General features: G+C 40.7%; 4 protein-coding genes across 4 annotated transcripts; 1 reads left to right on the top strand and 3 right to left on the bottom strand.

Annotated features, from left to right (window-relative positions):
- Positions 1-4,273: 4,273 nt before the first annotated feature.
- On the top strand, positions 4,274-4,591 carry MELLADRAFT_30742 (uncharacterized protein; the record flags this gene model as incomplete). The annotated part of the gene is made up of 1 exon (XM_007404079.1): positions 4,274-4,591. A coding segment is annotated over one exon (318 nt), but the record flags the coding sequence as incomplete, so codon positions are not given.
- Positions 4,592-4,906: 315 nt separating this feature from the next.
- MELLADRAFT_114800 (uncharacterized protein) lies at positions 4,907-6,513 on the bottom strand (the record flags this gene model as incomplete). The annotated part of the gene is made up of 5 exons (XM_007403473.1): positions 4,907-5,185; positions 5,295-5,726; positions 5,816-5,899; positions 5,977-6,317; positions 6,403-6,513. 4 exons carry the CDS (start codon positions 6,511-6,513, stop codon positions 5,624-5,626), a joined length of 639 nt encoding a protein of 212 aa, XP_007403535.1.
- A 1,405-nt stretch (positions 6,514-7,918) lies between these two features.
- On the bottom strand, positions 7,919-8,361 carry MELLADRAFT_54399 (uncharacterized protein; the record flags this gene model as incomplete). Its single annotated transcript, XM_007403472.1, has 1 exon — positions 7,919-8,361. The coding sequence occupies one exon, from the start codon at positions 8,135-8,137 to the stop codon at positions 7,967-7,969; it is 171 nt and encodes a 56-aa protein (XP_007403534.1).
- A 587-nt stretch (positions 8,362-8,948) lies between these two features.
- On the bottom strand, positions 8,949-9,175 carry MELLADRAFT_86757 (uncharacterized protein; the record flags this gene model as incomplete). The annotated part of the gene is made up of 2 exons (XM_007403471.1): positions 8,949-9,096; positions 9,159-9,175. The coding sequence occupies 2 exons, from the start codon at positions 9,173-9,175 to the stop codon at positions 8,949-8,951; spliced, it is 165 nt and encodes a 54-aa protein (XP_007403533.1).
- Between the last annotated feature and the right edge of the window lie 9,170 nt (positions 9,176-18,345).

Below are 18,345 nucleotides of genomic sequence, written 5' to 3'. Positions count from 1 at the left end.
AAGCCCTTGCAAAAGGATAGGGCGGCGTATTGTCAGCTAGGCAACCATCCATGTCAGAGGAGATTTTATGTATAAAGGATTTAGAGGAAGGATATGGATAGATTTAGTGGTTGGATTTGGGGGAGTAGCAGGGTGCGGGGTGTTTGGGGCACCAGCGGACGTGTGGAAGAAAATAGTGATGACGAAATTAGACATACCGATGATTTTCCGGTGGGTTGACAATAACCTCATTTTTCGGAGACCTGGTCAGAATGTTAAATTGCAAGATGTAGTGGACTTGAGCAGAAGGATGGGAGTAAAAACTAATCCGAAGAAGAGTTTCGACTTCGAAGATGAACAAAAGTTTCTGGGCTTTATCTGGAATGGTAAGAAACTCACGGTTAGATTACCAAAGGATAAGATAGATCAGAGGTTGAACCAGGTGGTGGAATTCCTTACGACAGAAGAGCCGTGGAGTTTGTCAAGAGTCGATACGCTGGTCGGAAGGCTAGGTCATACAATGAATGTGGTACCACATATGGTGGCGTTCCTTTGTGCAATGTACCGGATGTTGAAGAGTTGGCATAATCCAGGGGCGAAGAGATTCCCGAATGAATCGGTGAAGGCAGACTTACGGGAGTGGAAGATATGTCTTGAGACATTTGAAGCATGTACGCTGATGCCAAGCCCGGTCCCGGAGGAGGTGGGATGGGTCAGAGACGCATCCACGTCGTTTGGGTAAGTCAATGAAGCGATTCTGAGAGGATAAGGCCTGACGTGTTTTGGGTTGAGTTTAGGATAGGAGTGCAAGTCGGTGCAAATTGGGTGTGTTTCGGTTGGAAAGAAGATTGGTTGAGAGAAGGATTGGTCTCCGGCAAACGCAATATTGCGTGGGCGGAGACAGTTACGATTAGGCTTGGTCTGTTGGTGTTGGCGAAATCCTTGCCGGTAAGGGGTCAAACTTTCTGGGTAGAGACGGATAACACAACAACTGAGAACGCGATAAGGAAGAGAAAGTCAAAAGATGTGAGAGTAAATGAAGAATGGAAGTTGATACAAAGACTACTTACAGTCTTAGGATGTAACATGAAGCAGAGACGTGTTACGTTGAAGAATAATTTGGCAGACAAGCTGTCGAGAGGGATTTTTAGCGGGAGAGAGTGGATGGACAAAGTGATTGTAGATATCCCAGAGGACTTGAGTCCCTTGTTGTCGCAGAGATCCCGTCCACTTGAAATAAACCCCACTTAATTACTCGCTTCACTAACGCTTCATCGAATTGAAAGAGTTGTCCCAACATTTGATGACTAAGAGATCCAAGCCGAGAGACGGAGAGAAGACGTCGCTAGATGTCAGACAGGAGAAGAATTTGTCGAAGGCGACGAAGCCGTTCGGAACCTTCAAGAGAAACGCTATAGGAGAGGATAAGTCAGAGGTAGATGAGGTGCAACTTCATTTCTTGAGAGGATCTTGGGCGGATGGAACTTTAAAGCATTATAATTTGGGGGTGATAAAGTTGTTGCGATTTGCAGATGTGAAGGGAGTAAACAGGGAACGGTTGTTACCGATATCAGAAGATCTAATAGTCAACTTTGTAGTGTGGGGTTCCAAGAAAGGAGAAGAGTGGGCGGAAAAGGACGAATCAGTAAAGTCGTTGACTCTGAAGTCATATTTGGCAGGAATAAAAGCGTGGCACACCTTTCACCGATGCGCATACCCACACGAGTCAGAAGGGACGGTGACGAAATTGTTGAAAGCTTCAAGGATGGTAGAGTTGAAGTATCAGGAGATAGAGAAAAGACGACCACCAGTTATGATATCAGACTTGGTAGTGTTAGCGGAGAATACGGTGATGACAAATGAGCAGTCAATAGTGGCGACCACGATAGCTTTGGTAGCGTTCTGGGGAACGGCACGCTTGGGGGAGTTGGTGTCGAATGATCCAAAGAAGGAGTTGTCGAGATGGGAAGATGTGGAGTGGGGACCGAACGGATCTTATGCGAGAATAGCGATTCATGGGGCGAAGACGGCGAAGCCGGGGGAGCTACAATATATACACCTACAAAATCAGAAATTGTGTTTAGATCCGGTGAGAGCATTGAGGTTTTTGTACGAGTTCAGACCGAGGGAACCTACGGACTTGGTGTTTGCGGTAGACTTTAGCCAGGAAGAAAGAGATAAGGGGATGGTGTATAGGAAGTCAGCATTGATTGAAAAGTATAGGAAGGTTTGGAATGAGCATCGGTCGAAAGGAAAACAGATGTTATATGGTCACTCGTTTAGAATTGGTGGAGCTTCTCTGAGATGGAACTTAGGGGCATCAAGAGAAGAGGTGAAATCAAGTGGGAGATGGGCCTCGGAGGCGTATAAAATCTACTTGAGGAAGTTCGACCATAAAGAACTCAAGGAGACAGTGAGGCTACTGAAGAAACTCAGACTGGAATGAGTTGGGGAAGGAAATCTAGAGTAGGTGAGTCTATTGGAGTACGAGGGTGTGAAGTACGCTGTGAAGCTGACGGAGTTTGGATTAACCAAATTAAGGTTTGATCGGCAATAGAATCGCTCGTTGAAGGGAACTAGAGCGATGATAGGGAGCAAAGATTGGGGAGGACGCCAATCAGGTGAGGTAATACATGGAATTGAACAACCATCGTGTAGAATTGGGTTGTACATATTAAAATGAAGTGAATACAAGAGTAGGAGTGAACTCTATTTCAGGGTGCGATAGAAGGTAAATGAGGGTCTACGAGGGAGATAGAATGGTGATCGAGAATGAGTGCTTCTCACGTGAGTTGAGTCAGGGGGTTTCGACTTCTCAGGCTCACGGCTCCGACCTCCCGTGAGAGGTGGGGTAGAGAAGTCATACCTTCTCGGCGCTGTTCTCGTCCCAAAGGGGGAAAAGAAGGGGAGTTGGGAATAACAACTCCCTCAGTTCTTCACCCTTTTGGGACCATCCCCAAACCACACAAGTGTAGGATGCTATGTCCTGGTGAAGGAAGCAGTCTATGCGTGGTTGGACAGACCTAGAAGGGATAAGACGCTTTAGGATGTAAGAGTATCCCAGAAGGATAGTACATGGTAAAGAGCAATAAGATTGATAATAAATAATGAGCTTGTAACCAGTCAGATTATAGAATGGAAATAAAAATTACCAAATATGCCTTTCCGAAGTTCAAGATTTTTGTTAAGTCAGCCAATATTCAAAATCTGATTCAAGTCATGACAATGAGCTTTTACATTTGTTGAACTGGCTATCTTGATCATACCATTTTCTTCAGCAACGAACAAACTGATCCTTGAGGCTCAACAAAGATTGATTGACCTCAATAACTGAGGTTGTATGAGGAAGGTTGAAAAGTGTGAAGTCTAGAGAAAGACCTATGTTGTGTGGCCCTCCTTGATCTTCCTCGTGCGACTCGAGACAGCTTGTCTCTTGTCAAACATCACGAAGTTTTGCCGAAGTGGTAAAACGACACCAAACCATTTCATGTTCATGTCCATTTGATTTTGATTTTGATTCGAAGCGCCTGTTGAATGCTAATGTTGACATGATCCATTCTTTGAGCTCGAGGACATCGTTAGGAGTTACAAATTTGAATCACGTAGCTTGATAAATATTTCGAATAATCGCACCGACAGAACGTTGCTCGTGGGTACAGCTGGTATTTCCATTGCTGATTTGTGGAGTCTTTGGAGAAGAATTGGAAAAGAAATAAAATAGGCTCTTTCAAATTACAAGTGGTTTTTGAATGAAAGTCAACTTCAATATCGCGAAGTGGCGAAGTTTGTTTTCATATTGGGAGTAAATAAATTCTATCAGTGCACCATCATCTAGAGCTCAAGGAGAATATTTCATCTATAACTTGACATGTGCGATCTTGAGGCTCAGAGCGTTGATAAAGACGCAGCGAGCCAGCCTCGAATTCATGGGGTTTAGATATGGGTTGAGATAGGTTAGGTTTTAGGCTTCGGAACAATTTCGAAGACATGCAATTTCAATCTTTGGACCAAATTCTGACATCGATCAAGATTTAGAAAAAATACCAGACCACGACAAAGTTTTGACTCATATCTCATTTCCAAATCAACCTGAACAATTAAGATGGTAAAGGTGAGCATTAGGTTTCTCCAACTGTAGCTTATACTCAAATGAATGATACTAATTGCATTTATGTTTTTTTTGAAGATCGAAGAACTCAAGTTAGAAGACAGTGATGATGGATTTGTGACCGAGAGTGACAACTCATCAGATTCAGATTCATCCGAAATAGCTATACGACAAAAACGAGAATCAGATGATGAAGATGATGAAGATATTGATGAATTAGATGAAGGGATTTCAATTGAAGATGAGACAATCATAGATAGAATTTATGCATTAAAGGATATCATTTCACCTTCAAGTCGTACCACTATTTGTGAAAGCTGGAACAAGTTATCAAATTCAACTAAATCAACTACTAGATTTTTGGGAAACGTTGCTTGGGTGATCACTACTAGTATGATTCTTGTTGGTTTACCGATGGCTTTGTCAATCGAGGGTGAAAGTATGTTAGTAGCTCATGAGAAGGAGATGGAACGTCAGGCTCATGGTCAACAGGTTAGTGCACGATTCCTGCAGGATCCTCAGTTTCATCAGTATCTGACCATTTGAATTTACATCTCAACCTTCAGTCAATCTTGGGTGCCCCAGCCGGTGGCTCAGGATCCCCATTGACTTCTGATCAACCTCGGACAGGTGTTACCCCAACAGGGTTTTAATACGATTTTATACCTGACGAGTTTTTGAATGTGTTGTTTGTTTCATGATCTTTCCTTTTTTTGTATCCCTTCTCAAATTCTAGAACTGCAAACTTATTAAGCTGCTTTCGTACGTTGGTTCAAAATTGAACCTGTTACATCACTCTGATAGGCATGGCTGATATATCAAACACAAAATTTGTACCTAAAGACTTGAATCCATAACATTGGGTACCATATTCATGATTGCCATCATCATTGCAACTCACACAGGCTTACAAAGAGTATCAAACTTAACTGGTACACTCCATTCCCAACATATACTCACTGATCTGGGTGACAATGGTGATACAGATCACATCGATGACTATTGTATTGAAGTCTTGCGAAGACACTAGCGGATACTTGATATGTAAGATGAGTCTGACAAACCTACACCAATATTGGTATTAAAAATAACGATGATCTGAGAGAATAGAGATATAAACGCATGATGTCGAGATAGAATTGTAAAAGCAAAAAATAAGATTAGTGAGAATGAAAGTGGGAGAAGACAAATATAGTAGCAACCGTACCTCAGTGCGCTTTGCCAAGACGAGAAAAAAGCAGCCATAGGGGCAAAAGTATCATAACAGCTATACGAAATCTCAAAAATGACTAGAATCAACCTCGATCCACGATTTCCCCTATCCCTTCAGGTGCTAGCACACCCAGCCCCTTTGATTAGAGAAAGCGATTGTATACTCTTCGATCTATTGTAACCGAAAATTGATTTCTGTGTGACCACCCCTTGTCGATCTCCAAATCAATCAAGTACCGGAGAAGTTTTCGAACAGTGCACGTTTACCAAAACATTATATACTTTTGATTTCTACAAAGACCGGCGGCGTAAATGGCATATAATTTACACTGCAGGGACTTCACTCGAGACCAAAGCTTGTGTTGGGATTTCTGCGGGTTGGCTGGTGGATATGGTAGAGTTTTGTGAGGAAGAGGATTCTTGTTGACTTTTCCAGGTTCCAAATTGAAAAACATGAAAAGTCAGAAAAGATTTGAATGCGTTCATCATCAGGATACTGAATGGAATACTGCTTACAAGATGTCTGGTTTGTCTTTTAGTGACATGATTGGGGTGCAGGCAAGGTAAATCTTCATGTAAGGTGTATGGGTTTGGCGAGGTCTGTGATTGGCGGTGAATTCAGTTTCTAACAAAAAGCATCATCGGGATAGAGGCTGTGAAAGTTGCACTGAGCTCACCTTTTTCGCTCTTCGTCCAAAAACTCTTTGATGATCAAATCATGACGTTCAGAGATTTTACCTGGATCCGAGCAAGGGTTTTCAAGCTGATAACTTTCGAGTGAGCCGTATTGATTATATTGATACAAATAATTTCTTGAAGGGTGACTTTTGTCAATCGTTGTACCTGATGATTGATTTATCATCTCGGCTATGTATTCTCGTTTGATTATTTCTACAATACTGATCAACTTTCCAACACTGTTGTACATAGGATTTTTCTTTGAGCTTGATATCACTTTTTCTATCGTCTTGTAATTAGAAGGTATCGTATGGAGGCATAACGGAGCGCTCTCGACTTGCTGATCAAGATGGATGGAAGCAAGGTCAGTTGAAAAAGTTTGATTGATAGGGCATGGAAGGTGGGTAAAACAAATGATAACATACCTTGAGATGATTTATTGCTTTTGCAACGCAGGTTGAGATCTTGGTGTTTGGCGTGATTTGAAGACAATGAAATCCATCTTGAGTCTCATTCAAGGTAATCGGTGCATCCATCATGCGTTTGAGGAAGGTTACAAACTATCCACTGGTCCAAACTTCAAAGAAACAAAAGATGTTAAAAGATGTTACTTGAGTGACAGGTGCTCGGTACAGGGCACCTGTCACATATACACCTTTCCACTCAACAACAGCCATCCCTATTCCCTCCCGATCAGCCATGACATCGGAGTTCGGCATCACCATGTCCTACCAATGAGGGAGCGTAACCGTATCGGTCTTCCTCTGAGACTATCTCGCTCTGAGACTATCTCTGAGACTATCCAAAATTTAGAAAAATAATGTGGCTTGTTGTACACTTAACGCACAGGTTGGTGGCCGCTCGTAGGACTGTATGGTTCATACGTACAGTGTATTATAAATCCATTCCTATGGCTCGGTCTTGTCACACCGCATGCAATGTCGTGTCGCATTCGGGGCTGCGACACGCTGTCGCTGCCTCGGGGAATACACATGCCCCGTGTGCGACAAGCCAAATTTGGCTGCAACAACACACGGTGACCTGCGACATCCACGCCGTGCACCGGTCAAGTGCGACATCAGAAAATACACATGCGACAACTCAGCGTCTGAATACGACATACCACCCAATCAACTGCGACGAATCAACCCTCGGCTGACGACAACGGCTTACTTTCTTCCCTTCTTCCAACATACTGATTCCGATCCTTCAGCCTTAGCTATGGCTTTCATCAGTTGGGAGTCCTGAAAATGTTTCAAAAATGTATGTCAAATCGTTATTCAAGCTCTGCGAATCGTAAATCATTGACTCAATGTTGGAACTATTGTTTTCATTCATCTTAGCTTTGGCATATTCTAGATGTTATCAAATGATCTCCTGCTGAGGATTCTGGTAAATGATTCATATCCATTTGAAAGTAAAAATGAACAGTAGACCTATCATTGATTAAATGTGTTCTTTATTAGGTTTGGTACCTTTTAGCGAGTGGACTATCGGTGATGCTAGTGATACCTTGAGATGAGAGAGTGATTTCTATAAAGCTGTAGAAGAGGTAAGAAGGCTCTTGTTTGATTGGTTTACAATTGAAATCATTCCTGATAACTTCCTTTTTGTTCTGCACATACATGTGTTTATCTTTTTCAATAGAATGAAACAAGACCACTTCGAATGTTTGTTTGTTATAATGCTGATTATGAGGTCACCCATGAAGTGGTCATAATCCCAATCGTAAGGATAACTTTCTTTTCTAAATCTAAGACTTGGACAAACACAATTGACAAAAACTGATTATTGATTTACCTTCAATGAACATGACCCGTATTTCATATTAGCGATTGTGATTAGGGGTCCATTTATCAGGATGTTAAATGACATTTGCATTATTATATTGAATTCAAGAACAACAGCTTCAACTACTGCAACATCTTCATTGATTCCCAACACGGAAGAAAGTAATAATTCAACTAATATGAATCATCATTATTCAAATCACATTATGGAAGAAGATGAATATGAAAGAACCTCATCAAAGTGAATCAATAGAACTTCATCAAAGTGAATCAATAGAACTTCATCAAAGTGAATCAATAGACCTTCATCAAATAACTTTTTATCACCTATACCACTTATTAATGAAAGATATACTCTCAATTCTCCCATCCGAGATTTATCTTATTCTAATTTTAATTCTCCATCAATCCGATTTGAATCTGATTTCATATTTCTTTTTGTTTTGTAGTGATTTTGATGTGATTTGTTTTTATAAACAGAGAGTTTGGAGATAGTTTCTTTCCAACAAACCTTTATTCTTTAAGAATATGAGATCTTCATTTTTCAAAACCTGGATCTATTCTTTTCATAAATATAAAACAATTTCTATTTTGTTTTGAAAAGTGTTTGTGAGATGATTATGCCGGAGTGTGCTCTTGTTGCATTGTCTTTTCATGTGATTCAAAGGCTTTTTAGTCTCACTTGTACATAAAAAATGATTTCACATGATTCCAAAGAACGGTCTTCCATCTTCTCTTGTGCAAAACAAAACAAAACAGTTGGTCTTTTTCTGATTGGATACAAGGATTTGACAATTAGTAGCGAAGATTGATTGTGGTGCAAAACGAAGTCGAGGAAATCTTTTGACAAGTTGAAGTTTTGAACTTGATGAAGTTCATGATGATCATGGATGATCATGTGAAGCAAATCACCGACAATCGCATATGATTCCATGCATCCAGCTCTAGGTCGTCTTCAATTGAACACAGCGCGTGCAATAAATCACATCATCATAAACTCATAGCTTGATCGAGAAGTTCATCACCTATGTATAGATCTTTTCAAGAAATCAAAATCACGATGAAAATTCATCTTTTACTTGATCTGTTGGATACCTACTGACAGATTCAAGATTCGCTCTTGTAGCTCCTATAGAGACCATAGGATCAGTCCGTGCTACACCTTCAACTATAAAAAGAGTTTAAAATCGATTTGCAATGGTAAAACTGGCTTGGTCAATGACGGAACCAGGGATCTTGATCATGTCGAGGGTTGATTTGTTGGAGTCGAAAGGTGATAATGTCGCATTCAGACGCTGAGTTGTCGCATGTGTATTTTCTGATGTCGCACTTGGCCGGTGCGCGGCGTGGATGTCGCAGGTCACCGTGTGTTGTCGCAGCCAAATTTGGACTGTCGCACACGGGGCATGAGTATGCCCCGGGGCAGCGACAGCGTGTCGCAGCCCCGAATGCGACACGACATTGCATGCGGTGTCAGGTCTTGTCCAACTCCTTGGAACAAAGATGATTCCACCCGTAAAATTTTTCATTACAAAAATGACCATGTCGATTTTGAGAACAAATGAATACAAACCAATGAGATCAAAAAAGAAATCAAAATCAAAGATATTTCAGGATAACTGAAGTTAGGAAATTATTATAAAGGGGCCAAGAGATTCCTACTTGGTTTGTATTTCAATCCGTGATTGAGATCTTAAAAGAAGGTTATACTCCCAGAAATAAACATGGATTTGTTCGTAAGTGAAATTTGATTAATATTGATAACTTGCAAAAATGAAATCAAACTTCAATGTGAAGATGGTCAAAAAAATCAGTCGTCTGGATAAGCCTTACACCGTAGATGGCTTCAAGCATACCTACGCCGATGAGGGTGACGTATGTAGTGAGCCGCATCATCCTCTTGTTTATTGTTTGTTCCGATCGATCCTATCGAATACGCAGGTCTGATAAAAACCCAAATCGAAGCTATCACCTTCTACGACGCACACGCAGTCAGATCTGACTTGAGGCATTAGTGAATCAAGTTGTATAAGTGTTCCGCATCACTTCAAAGTCTGATGCGATTGAAACTGATGAATTTGACTGATTCACCATAGTATAGTATGGTTGAAAACCAAGATAATCATCATGTTATCGCTTCTGAACGGCCGATTCAAAAAGGGTAGATTGATGATCACCTTATCATTTCTGGACGGCCGCCTAAGTGTCCAATCATTGGACCGTAGTAGATCTAACAAGCGGCTCTTACATGAACCTACACAGACATGGATCCATTGCTCATTTGAAGCAATCCAGAGCAAATTTCTTGGGTCCATCACTTGCACAAAAGACGTTCGTACAGGCTTGGGTAGGTCCAAGAAGGTCAGAGAGAAAAAAGAAACGCCCCTCTTACAAATCAGGCGCCACCCGAGAAAAAAATTATACTATCCCTGTATGTCTCAGAGATCCTCTCAGGTAGTCTCAGAGGAAGACTGATACCGCAACTCTCCGACCAATGACTATGTCTCTTTCTCCTAGGCTGTGACGTACGCAATCAAAGAAAGGTCCAAACCACACCACCGGCGAGGTCACATTTCAATCCAGTGGGTATCACCGAGAAGGCACACGGCACAGCTCCTAACTTAACCCTGCCATTCATGCACCCAACAAGGAAATCCGTATCATATCGAGCATGGTCGTTGAATGAGGGGTGTCAGCATGCATTGAGGGACTTTGCCAAAGCCTGGCACAGCCCATTTCTAGAATTGGACACTTCAAAATGCCATTCAACCTTATTCACCCTGCTCTAATTTGACGTTTGAGGAGCACCATGAAAAAAAGCAGCGTGAAATCATATCTTAGTGACCTAAAGTATGCGGTCAGTGCAGCGCACGATCCATCCCACCGCAGTTAAGATCCCCATGAGTGATCCTTCATGAACTAGACCCACGCATAGAAATTTCATTTCCTCCTTGTATTCGTACCAAGTCCTCATCAGGTTGGTCTGTATATTTCATCTCACAAGCACATACCAAACCAATTGGGCAACGATATAATATCAGGTGCTTGCGCGTTTCTATGTCACCTTGACGCGAAAATTCGTTATAACATCAACAAGTTTGCTTGAAGTTGACATCGTGATTGAGATATTCTGCCTTCTAACATAGCTTTGAACAACTGGCATTAAACCCATCCGACTCCGCAATACGAACCGGACGAGTTTCCTTTGTCCAAAATGAATCTCTTAGGCCGCTTCTCAACACTTGTCTATTTCTCTTTACCCTTTTTCAGTCCAATTGAAAAAAGACTTGAACCTTTAAATTTGTTTGACTACGTCGTTGTTGGCGGTGGAACTGCGGGTAGGAGTGTCAACACTTTATGTATTGTGGTACACAAATATTGTTCTGGAAATTTCCAGAACGCTTTTTCCAGAACGCCAGAAGTTTTTTTGTTTGGTGTGTTCTGGCGTTCTGGTGTTCTGCAACTTTGAATGCCCCACACTCCAGAATTCCAGAAGCCCGACTACACCATGAACCAAACCACCACCTACTCCGCTGGCACTCCCCTCATCCCCTAGGACACCAAATCTCATCCCTCTCCCATCTCAGCACTTCCATTCTCACTTCTCGATTATGGCTCAAAAAAACCCAACCTCAACTTGAAAGATTCATGTATGTATAATATTACATACTTTCTCAAAGGCAGATGGGGAAGATTGGCCTGCCGAGTTGAAAGTTCAAAGCGATTGAAGAACTCTGAATGCCTGTTTCAATCGACAGGACATTTAAGGCCTCTTTGCACCAAACCCATCGCACAAACGACTGATGTTCATGAATCCGGGCAAGATACTACGCGGCAAGATGCTTTTTTCACTCAATCTATTGCGACTCAAAGTGTTTGAAATGGGCTTGGGAACAATAATCATTTTATCTTTCATCTTAGTGTCGCTGTTTCACTAGTTTTCAAGCTTTTGTGTTTTCTTTCTAGTTTCCTTCTATATAGCTTTCTAACTAACAAGTACAAAGAGTACAAATTGAGACTTAAGAAAGAATCTCAATATGATGATACCTGTATCGATCGATTTTTGTGCTTGAAAACCGGGAGAAAGTGGATGAAAATCATAAGAATAAAACGGCCTCTATGTATCGATTGGATTGCAGTGAAAGCTTTGCCTCTGAGTATTAATTGATTCACGGTGAATGACCCATATCAAGCCAATAAAAATTTCTCGATACCTGGAATGGGTTCCGTATAGAAGTTTGGTGATCTGAAGTTCAAATTGAAGGTCGATTAAAAGGCCTGAAGCGCAGATGGGTGAATTTGTAAAGTGAACGGCGTGATAACTTGATCTTCTTGGGTTGGCTTGAGGTAGTCGTTGCTGATCACTTGATCCATGTTTGTTAGGTGATGCATGTGGGGAATGAATGGCTGCAGCAGAAAGTTTATGTGTGTATTTGTGTTTTTTCCAGAACGCCAGAACGCTTCCCGAAGGGTTCTGGAGTTCTGGAAAAAACCTTCTGGAAATTGCCAGAACGATATTTGTGTACCATAATTGAAGATCAAACCTCAAGGTGAATGCAATGATAGTCATGCTCAGCAGATCACCAACTTGATCATCAAAATTTCAAAATAATCCAAACCGTATTGTTAAGTATGGTATCTTCCAAGTGATACCAGGTGATACCGTCACCTCCGGAAGCTTAACTGGAAAATGCCATGCGAAGTGGAATAAAATGATGCATACACATTGGCAAGTGGATTATTGCTCTGGGTGGTGTTGAATAGCATATGTGATTGATGGACATTCTAGAGAGGTGTTGAAGTGGAAAATCATGCGCATGGATAGTTGTGGATCATTCACAGGATTCATGATTGAAGATGATGGTGAGCTCGGTTTCCGGATGAAGATGCTTGTGTACTTTGTTGAGTCTTGTAAACGGAGTGCATTTGGGATTGGTTGTAATCAATGATTGTCTTGCCCGTTTGCTTTCTCCAGTGACCGGTGTATGTCCTATTTGTTGTGGGTCATAGCAGGGTTGAGGAGAGGGGTGGTGGGCATGAAAAATGTGGTGATGGGATTGCGCATGTCACGGCTGTGATTCACCGATTGATGTGGGATGCATTGCGGACACTTGGAATGTACAACTTCATGAGTGTTGGTGTCTCCATGTGTATCTGACAGGTTTTGGACTCTTGTCCAAAACTTGATTGGCTGAGAAAATGGGGGAGAGTTGCAGTATCAGACTTACTCTGAGACTACCTGAGTCTATCCCTGAGACATACAGGGATAGTATAAATATTTTCAAGCGGCGCCTGTTGTCCAAGACGGGTGTTTCTTTCTATTCCCTGACCTTCTTGGCCCTACCCAAGCCTGTACACAGGTCGTTTGTAAACAAAAACGATCGCCTCCAAATGAGCGATGGATCAGGATGGATCCATGTCTATGTATGTACATAGATCATAGATGACCTTGATCAATGAGAGCAAATTACCAGATCCACTGAGTCAAAAACGCGTCGGATATGATATGCCTATGATATTTGAAGGTAGAAGCAAACTACTTCAGTCCGATCAATCAATCAATCACTTTTTACAATCTCATTGATCCCATCAATCATGCTTTTCAAGATCATTGCGAGATCTATCCAGAACATACCTAGGATATGGGATAATCTTCATCTCGAAGATTTTATTAAGTTTTGTGTACTAGGTGGTGATGTGCTCTATTGTGCCGGTCGTGGTCTTGATTTATCGGTGGGCAATTCTTGGAAGCGGCAGTCTTCTATCAACGACAGGATATGAGGTGTTCAAAATCAAAATGGACATATTTGTGATGAAAAATTTCACAAGAGGCATTTTCTTTGTTGCAGGGAGCTGGTCAAGACCGAGCATTGGGATCAGATTTCTGATAAACTGTACGTATGAACCATACATTCCTACCAGTCGCCACCAATCTGTGCGTTAAGTGTACAACAAGCCACTTTATTTTTGTGAATTTTGGATAGTCTCAGAGATAGTCTCAGAGCGAGATAGTCTCAGAGTAAGACCGATACGGTTACGCTCCCGAAAATGGAGACTTTGGTGGATTTTGTCGAGTTTTGTTTTTGAACCGCTCCTGGGATTAATTGTTATGATTCTCACACATTCTCAGCTACATACGTGAGCATGCATGCATAATCTTACACAGATTTCCAGACACCATTTACATACTTATATCATTACTGAAGGATCATGGTTGCCAATTGGATGAGGGTTGAGAAGGACTTTGTGTATAGACTTAAATGTAGTCTACATGGCAATAGGAATATTGCTATCTGTTGGTATAGAGCAGAATGGTTTGTATGGACATAGAGGAGCTGATCTCTATGGGTATAGGAGGGTACTCTACCTATAGTTGTCTATGTGGGCACTACTTCTCTATGTCCCGGGGAAAAGATGTCATCTGGTGTAGTGTTTGAGATTAAACATACTGTTTTTTTGTAGTTTTTGTTTTTTGAGGGGTAGAGGATTATCACTCTACTATTTCACTTGAAAGTTTTTACATTCTGAACTTGTTCAATGAGGTTTTAATTTGATATTTGGTTACTTCATATCCCTGTAGTTTTCCTTGATTTGAAGAATCAAGAGATGGGATAAGTTCAAGTGAGGTTTTCAATGATCTCTTCTCTTGAAGAAGGGAGGAAACTGACTCTATCTCTAACTAAATCTTTGACTGTATGATCAACTAGATGTCATCTTGAGACTTCTCTATTTTCTTATCAGTATCATCCAATGGTTGAAGCTGTGGGTGTTGGATCAAATAGATTAATTAGGATTGAGTGATATTGTTTATTGGTGGATTGTGTGGTACATGATGCAAATACTTTGTGTTTGAAGATAGAGGAATGGTGGCCAAACCGGCTCCAGTATCTGGGAGTGTAGTTGAGAAAACCTAAGCCCAACTTTGAAGCAAAAGATGCTGCACACACAAATTTGACTATCCAGGTAGTTAAGCGGCAGCGCCTTGCACAGCGCTTTGCCGTGCTGCATGTTTTTTTCTATGCTGAAAGCCATGATTTTGCATTGCAATGCCTTTAGCACTGTAATAACAATTGTAGACACAGTGTTTGGCTTTGATAATTTGCAAGTATCAAATTGATTGAGCAAAAATTCTCATATCTATGTGTATCTAAGGTTTTTGCCCAAAACTTGCTGGTTTTGGTCATAATTTGAGTTTCTTACAGGATATTTAGTCTGATCATTTTTCTTCAGGCCATCTTCAAAACCACAGGTACAAATATGCAAAAACATGCAAAATGATCAGAGTGCACACACAGATTCTAGCATTTTTCATTTTCCTGACCTTGCATGTACCACTGGGATTTTTCTGAATTCCTTGTTTTTTAAACTCATAGGTAACTTGATAATATGTCCTGGTGAATGGAGTGAATCTTACACATGACCAAGACAGATATTTTCACCTATCCCAACCCGGTCTCTGCCTACACAAAGTTGGTTCTGGAATTTTTCCACAAAGTTTCCAGAACATTTCCAGAACAAGGGTTTGGCTGTGTTCTGGTAAGCTTAACTAAGCCCCTCTTCCAATGTGGCCATGTCTTCTCTTGAAGAGGGGCTTATGCCATGGGGTTTGGCCCGAGAACAGCAGGATTTTCATGTACTTTTTCTTGAGACCTCATTTTGAGGGCTCTAAACATTGTGCAACCTCACAAAAAATTGAATAGAGATTGTGATAAGCCTCTTACACACACTTGTGCCGCTTTTACCACCACCTATTTGAACACAGTGACAGAGTTGATCTGTCAAGCTCTTGTAAATCTGGGTCTTATTCAATACAGGGCCTACATATGCACTTGAACTGTTCAAAATCGCTTGATCTTGGAGTCCAATTTCATTGGAATCCACAACTTTGGACATGCAAAAAGTGGTATGAGCAAGCCTGGCTGAAAAAAACACGCAGCACGGCAAAGCGCTACACCAGGCGCTTCCTCTTAACTACCTGGATATGTAGTCAACTCTGTGTGTGCAGCATCTTTTGCTTTGAAGTTGGGCTTAGGTTTTTTTCAACTGCACTCCCAGCTACTGGAGTCGGTTCGGCCACCATTCCTTTATCTTTAACCACAAAGTATTTGCATCATGTACTACTACCACACCAGCCACCAATAAACAATTTCACTCAATCGTAATCAGTCTATTTTATCTGACACCCACAGCTTCAACCATTGAATGATACTAATAAGAAGATGGAGAGTCTCAAGATTACATCAAGTTGATCATACAGTCAAGGAATTAGTTAGAGATAGAGTCAGTTTCCTTACTTCTCCAAAAAAGAAATTATTGAAAACCTCACTTGAACTGATTCCATCTCTTGATTTTTCAAATTAAGGAAAATTAAAAGGATATGAAGTAAGCAAAGATCAAATTGAAATCTCATAAAACAATTTCAGAATGCAAAACCTTTCAAGTCAAATAGTAGAGTGATAATCATCTCCCCCTTAAAAAAAACTACAAAAAAAACTCACCTTTAATTTAAAACTGATCTCTGATTGAAATTTCCTTTTTACCATAACAAATGGATGATTTGACTTCAACAGGAAATCAGCTTTGGATTTTGCAGATGAAAGGATTCATATTTTTTATACGGAGGATAAATCAGTAGGAATTAAAACCATGAGAAAATAAGTAAATCGTTCACAACACCTCAGGAGACCCCCTTCAAGATGCACCTGTCAACAACAAATCCATCAGCTAAACACTCACCTTTAATCTAAAACTGGTCTCTGATTGAAATTTCCTTTTTACCATAACAAATGGATGATTTGACTTCAACAGGCAATCAGCTTTGGATTTTGCAGATGAAAGGATTCATATTTTTTATATGGAGGATAAATCAGTAGGAATTAAAACCATGAGAAAATAAGTAAATCGTTCACAACACCTCAGGAGACCCCCTTCAAGATGCACCTGTCAACAACAAATCCATCAATTCTTTCTGATTTCTTGTTTTTAATGCTATTTAGGTTTATTGGGGTATTAGACAAACATAAAACCAAAACCAGTGTTTTGATCTATGCATCAACAATGACTCCATCAGCCAATAAATTAATTGTTCCAATGGTGCAACAATCCACATCAGACAAATTTCAAAGAAGGAATAGTTACAATATATTCTTTATGATCATTAATACTATATGTTAAATCGTCCCAAATCCAATTAAGTGTTTGATCTTTGATCAATCTAAAATCATCAAGTGGTTTGATAACATTTTCTCCAGTATTTTCAACTCAATTGTTTCTTAATTGAGGTTCTTGTAAAACACTTGTAGTGATTTCTTGTTGGGCTAGATGAGCTGAAGTAAAACCTAAATCATGAAGTTCACCAGTTAACTTTATATCAAAAGCAACTTGATGTAATGCAAATTCATTATGGTCTTTCTACTACATACCACTTGTGTGTGATTGTTTTTTTGAAGTAATTGTGAAAAGGACAAGAAGACGGTTTTCTGCCTGAACCAGTGCAAAACGAAAAAAGACTGCACTTTCAGCTACCAAATCCTCGGAGAATCCTGCCTCTGCTTATGTGAACATTTTTCCATATTGCCTCCCACCAAAAAAAGTTATGCTGCTATGTAATTTTGGCATTTTCAGCGCTGAAAGCCATGCTTGCAATAGTGCTTCATAATATTCTCTAGGTTCCCTGGTGTGTAGGGCTATTGTTGTACCTTATTCATTCTTGAAGACACTTAACTGATTCTTGCATGCATGTCATAGAGCCAAACTAAATTTTTTGTAGTGCTAAAGTGTTACATGTGTTGAGGCTGAGTTGACAATTTTATTGGTCTTGCAAAATTACCGTTGCAATACTGTCAGTTTGGCACCAATGTTGAGCTTTTGACCTTATATGTACTTTTGTTGTCAAAATATAAAAAAAAATTAAGATAATTAAGATACGCTGTAGGTTGGGACCATGAGTTTTCCATATTTTTCTGACTCCTTCCAGAATCTGTATGATTTTCTATCTTTTTGTACTTTCCTAAACCAGCAGTAAATTTGCAATCTGGTGTACTGTATGCACTATTTGATTAATAATTCCTTCTTCATTGATTTGCAGATCCCTTTCCACTCTCTATTGGGCGGTGTCTCAGGAAGGGTGAGCTTCCTAATAGCACCTCATTCCACGTAGTGTTAATTTCACGTAGCCTTTCATAGTTTGTAATGCATAAATACAAGTACTCTAGTTTGTCCTAGGCAAACCTAAAGTCTCCGTTCTATGAACACTTTGGGTTTCTTGGGGGGGGCCCCCCGCCCAACTGGGCAGAGGGAGGTAGGACCACTGAGAACTCGGGATGGGAGAGCGCTTCCCCTTGACTCAGGTCATGGGCCTGAGCCTGCGAACTCCCATCCCCAGTGATCTGGGTCAAGGTCACCCTCGCAGTCGCTGAACACCCCCTAACCAAATGCTGCTGTCTGGAGCATTATGTAAGTGTAACTTATTGCCGCGACCTCCCGCGCATGTCAATCCACAACACCACGTTAATTAAATTACTACAATCTAAGTTCTTCGAGCAGTTGTACAGTATTCAACAGATCTGTGTTGCTGTA

This window comes from Melampsora larici-populina (genome assembly GCF_000204055.1).
Source record: "Melampsora larici-populina 98AG31 unplaced genomic scaffold MELLAscaffold_1, whole genome shotgun sequence".
Taxonomy (NCBI): Eukaryota; Fungi; Basidiomycota; class Pucciniomycetes; order Pucciniales; family Melampsoraceae; genus Melampsora; species Melampsora laricis-populina.
Note: the sequence above shows the minus strand (reverse complement) of the source record. Positions and strands in the feature narration are given on the sequence as shown.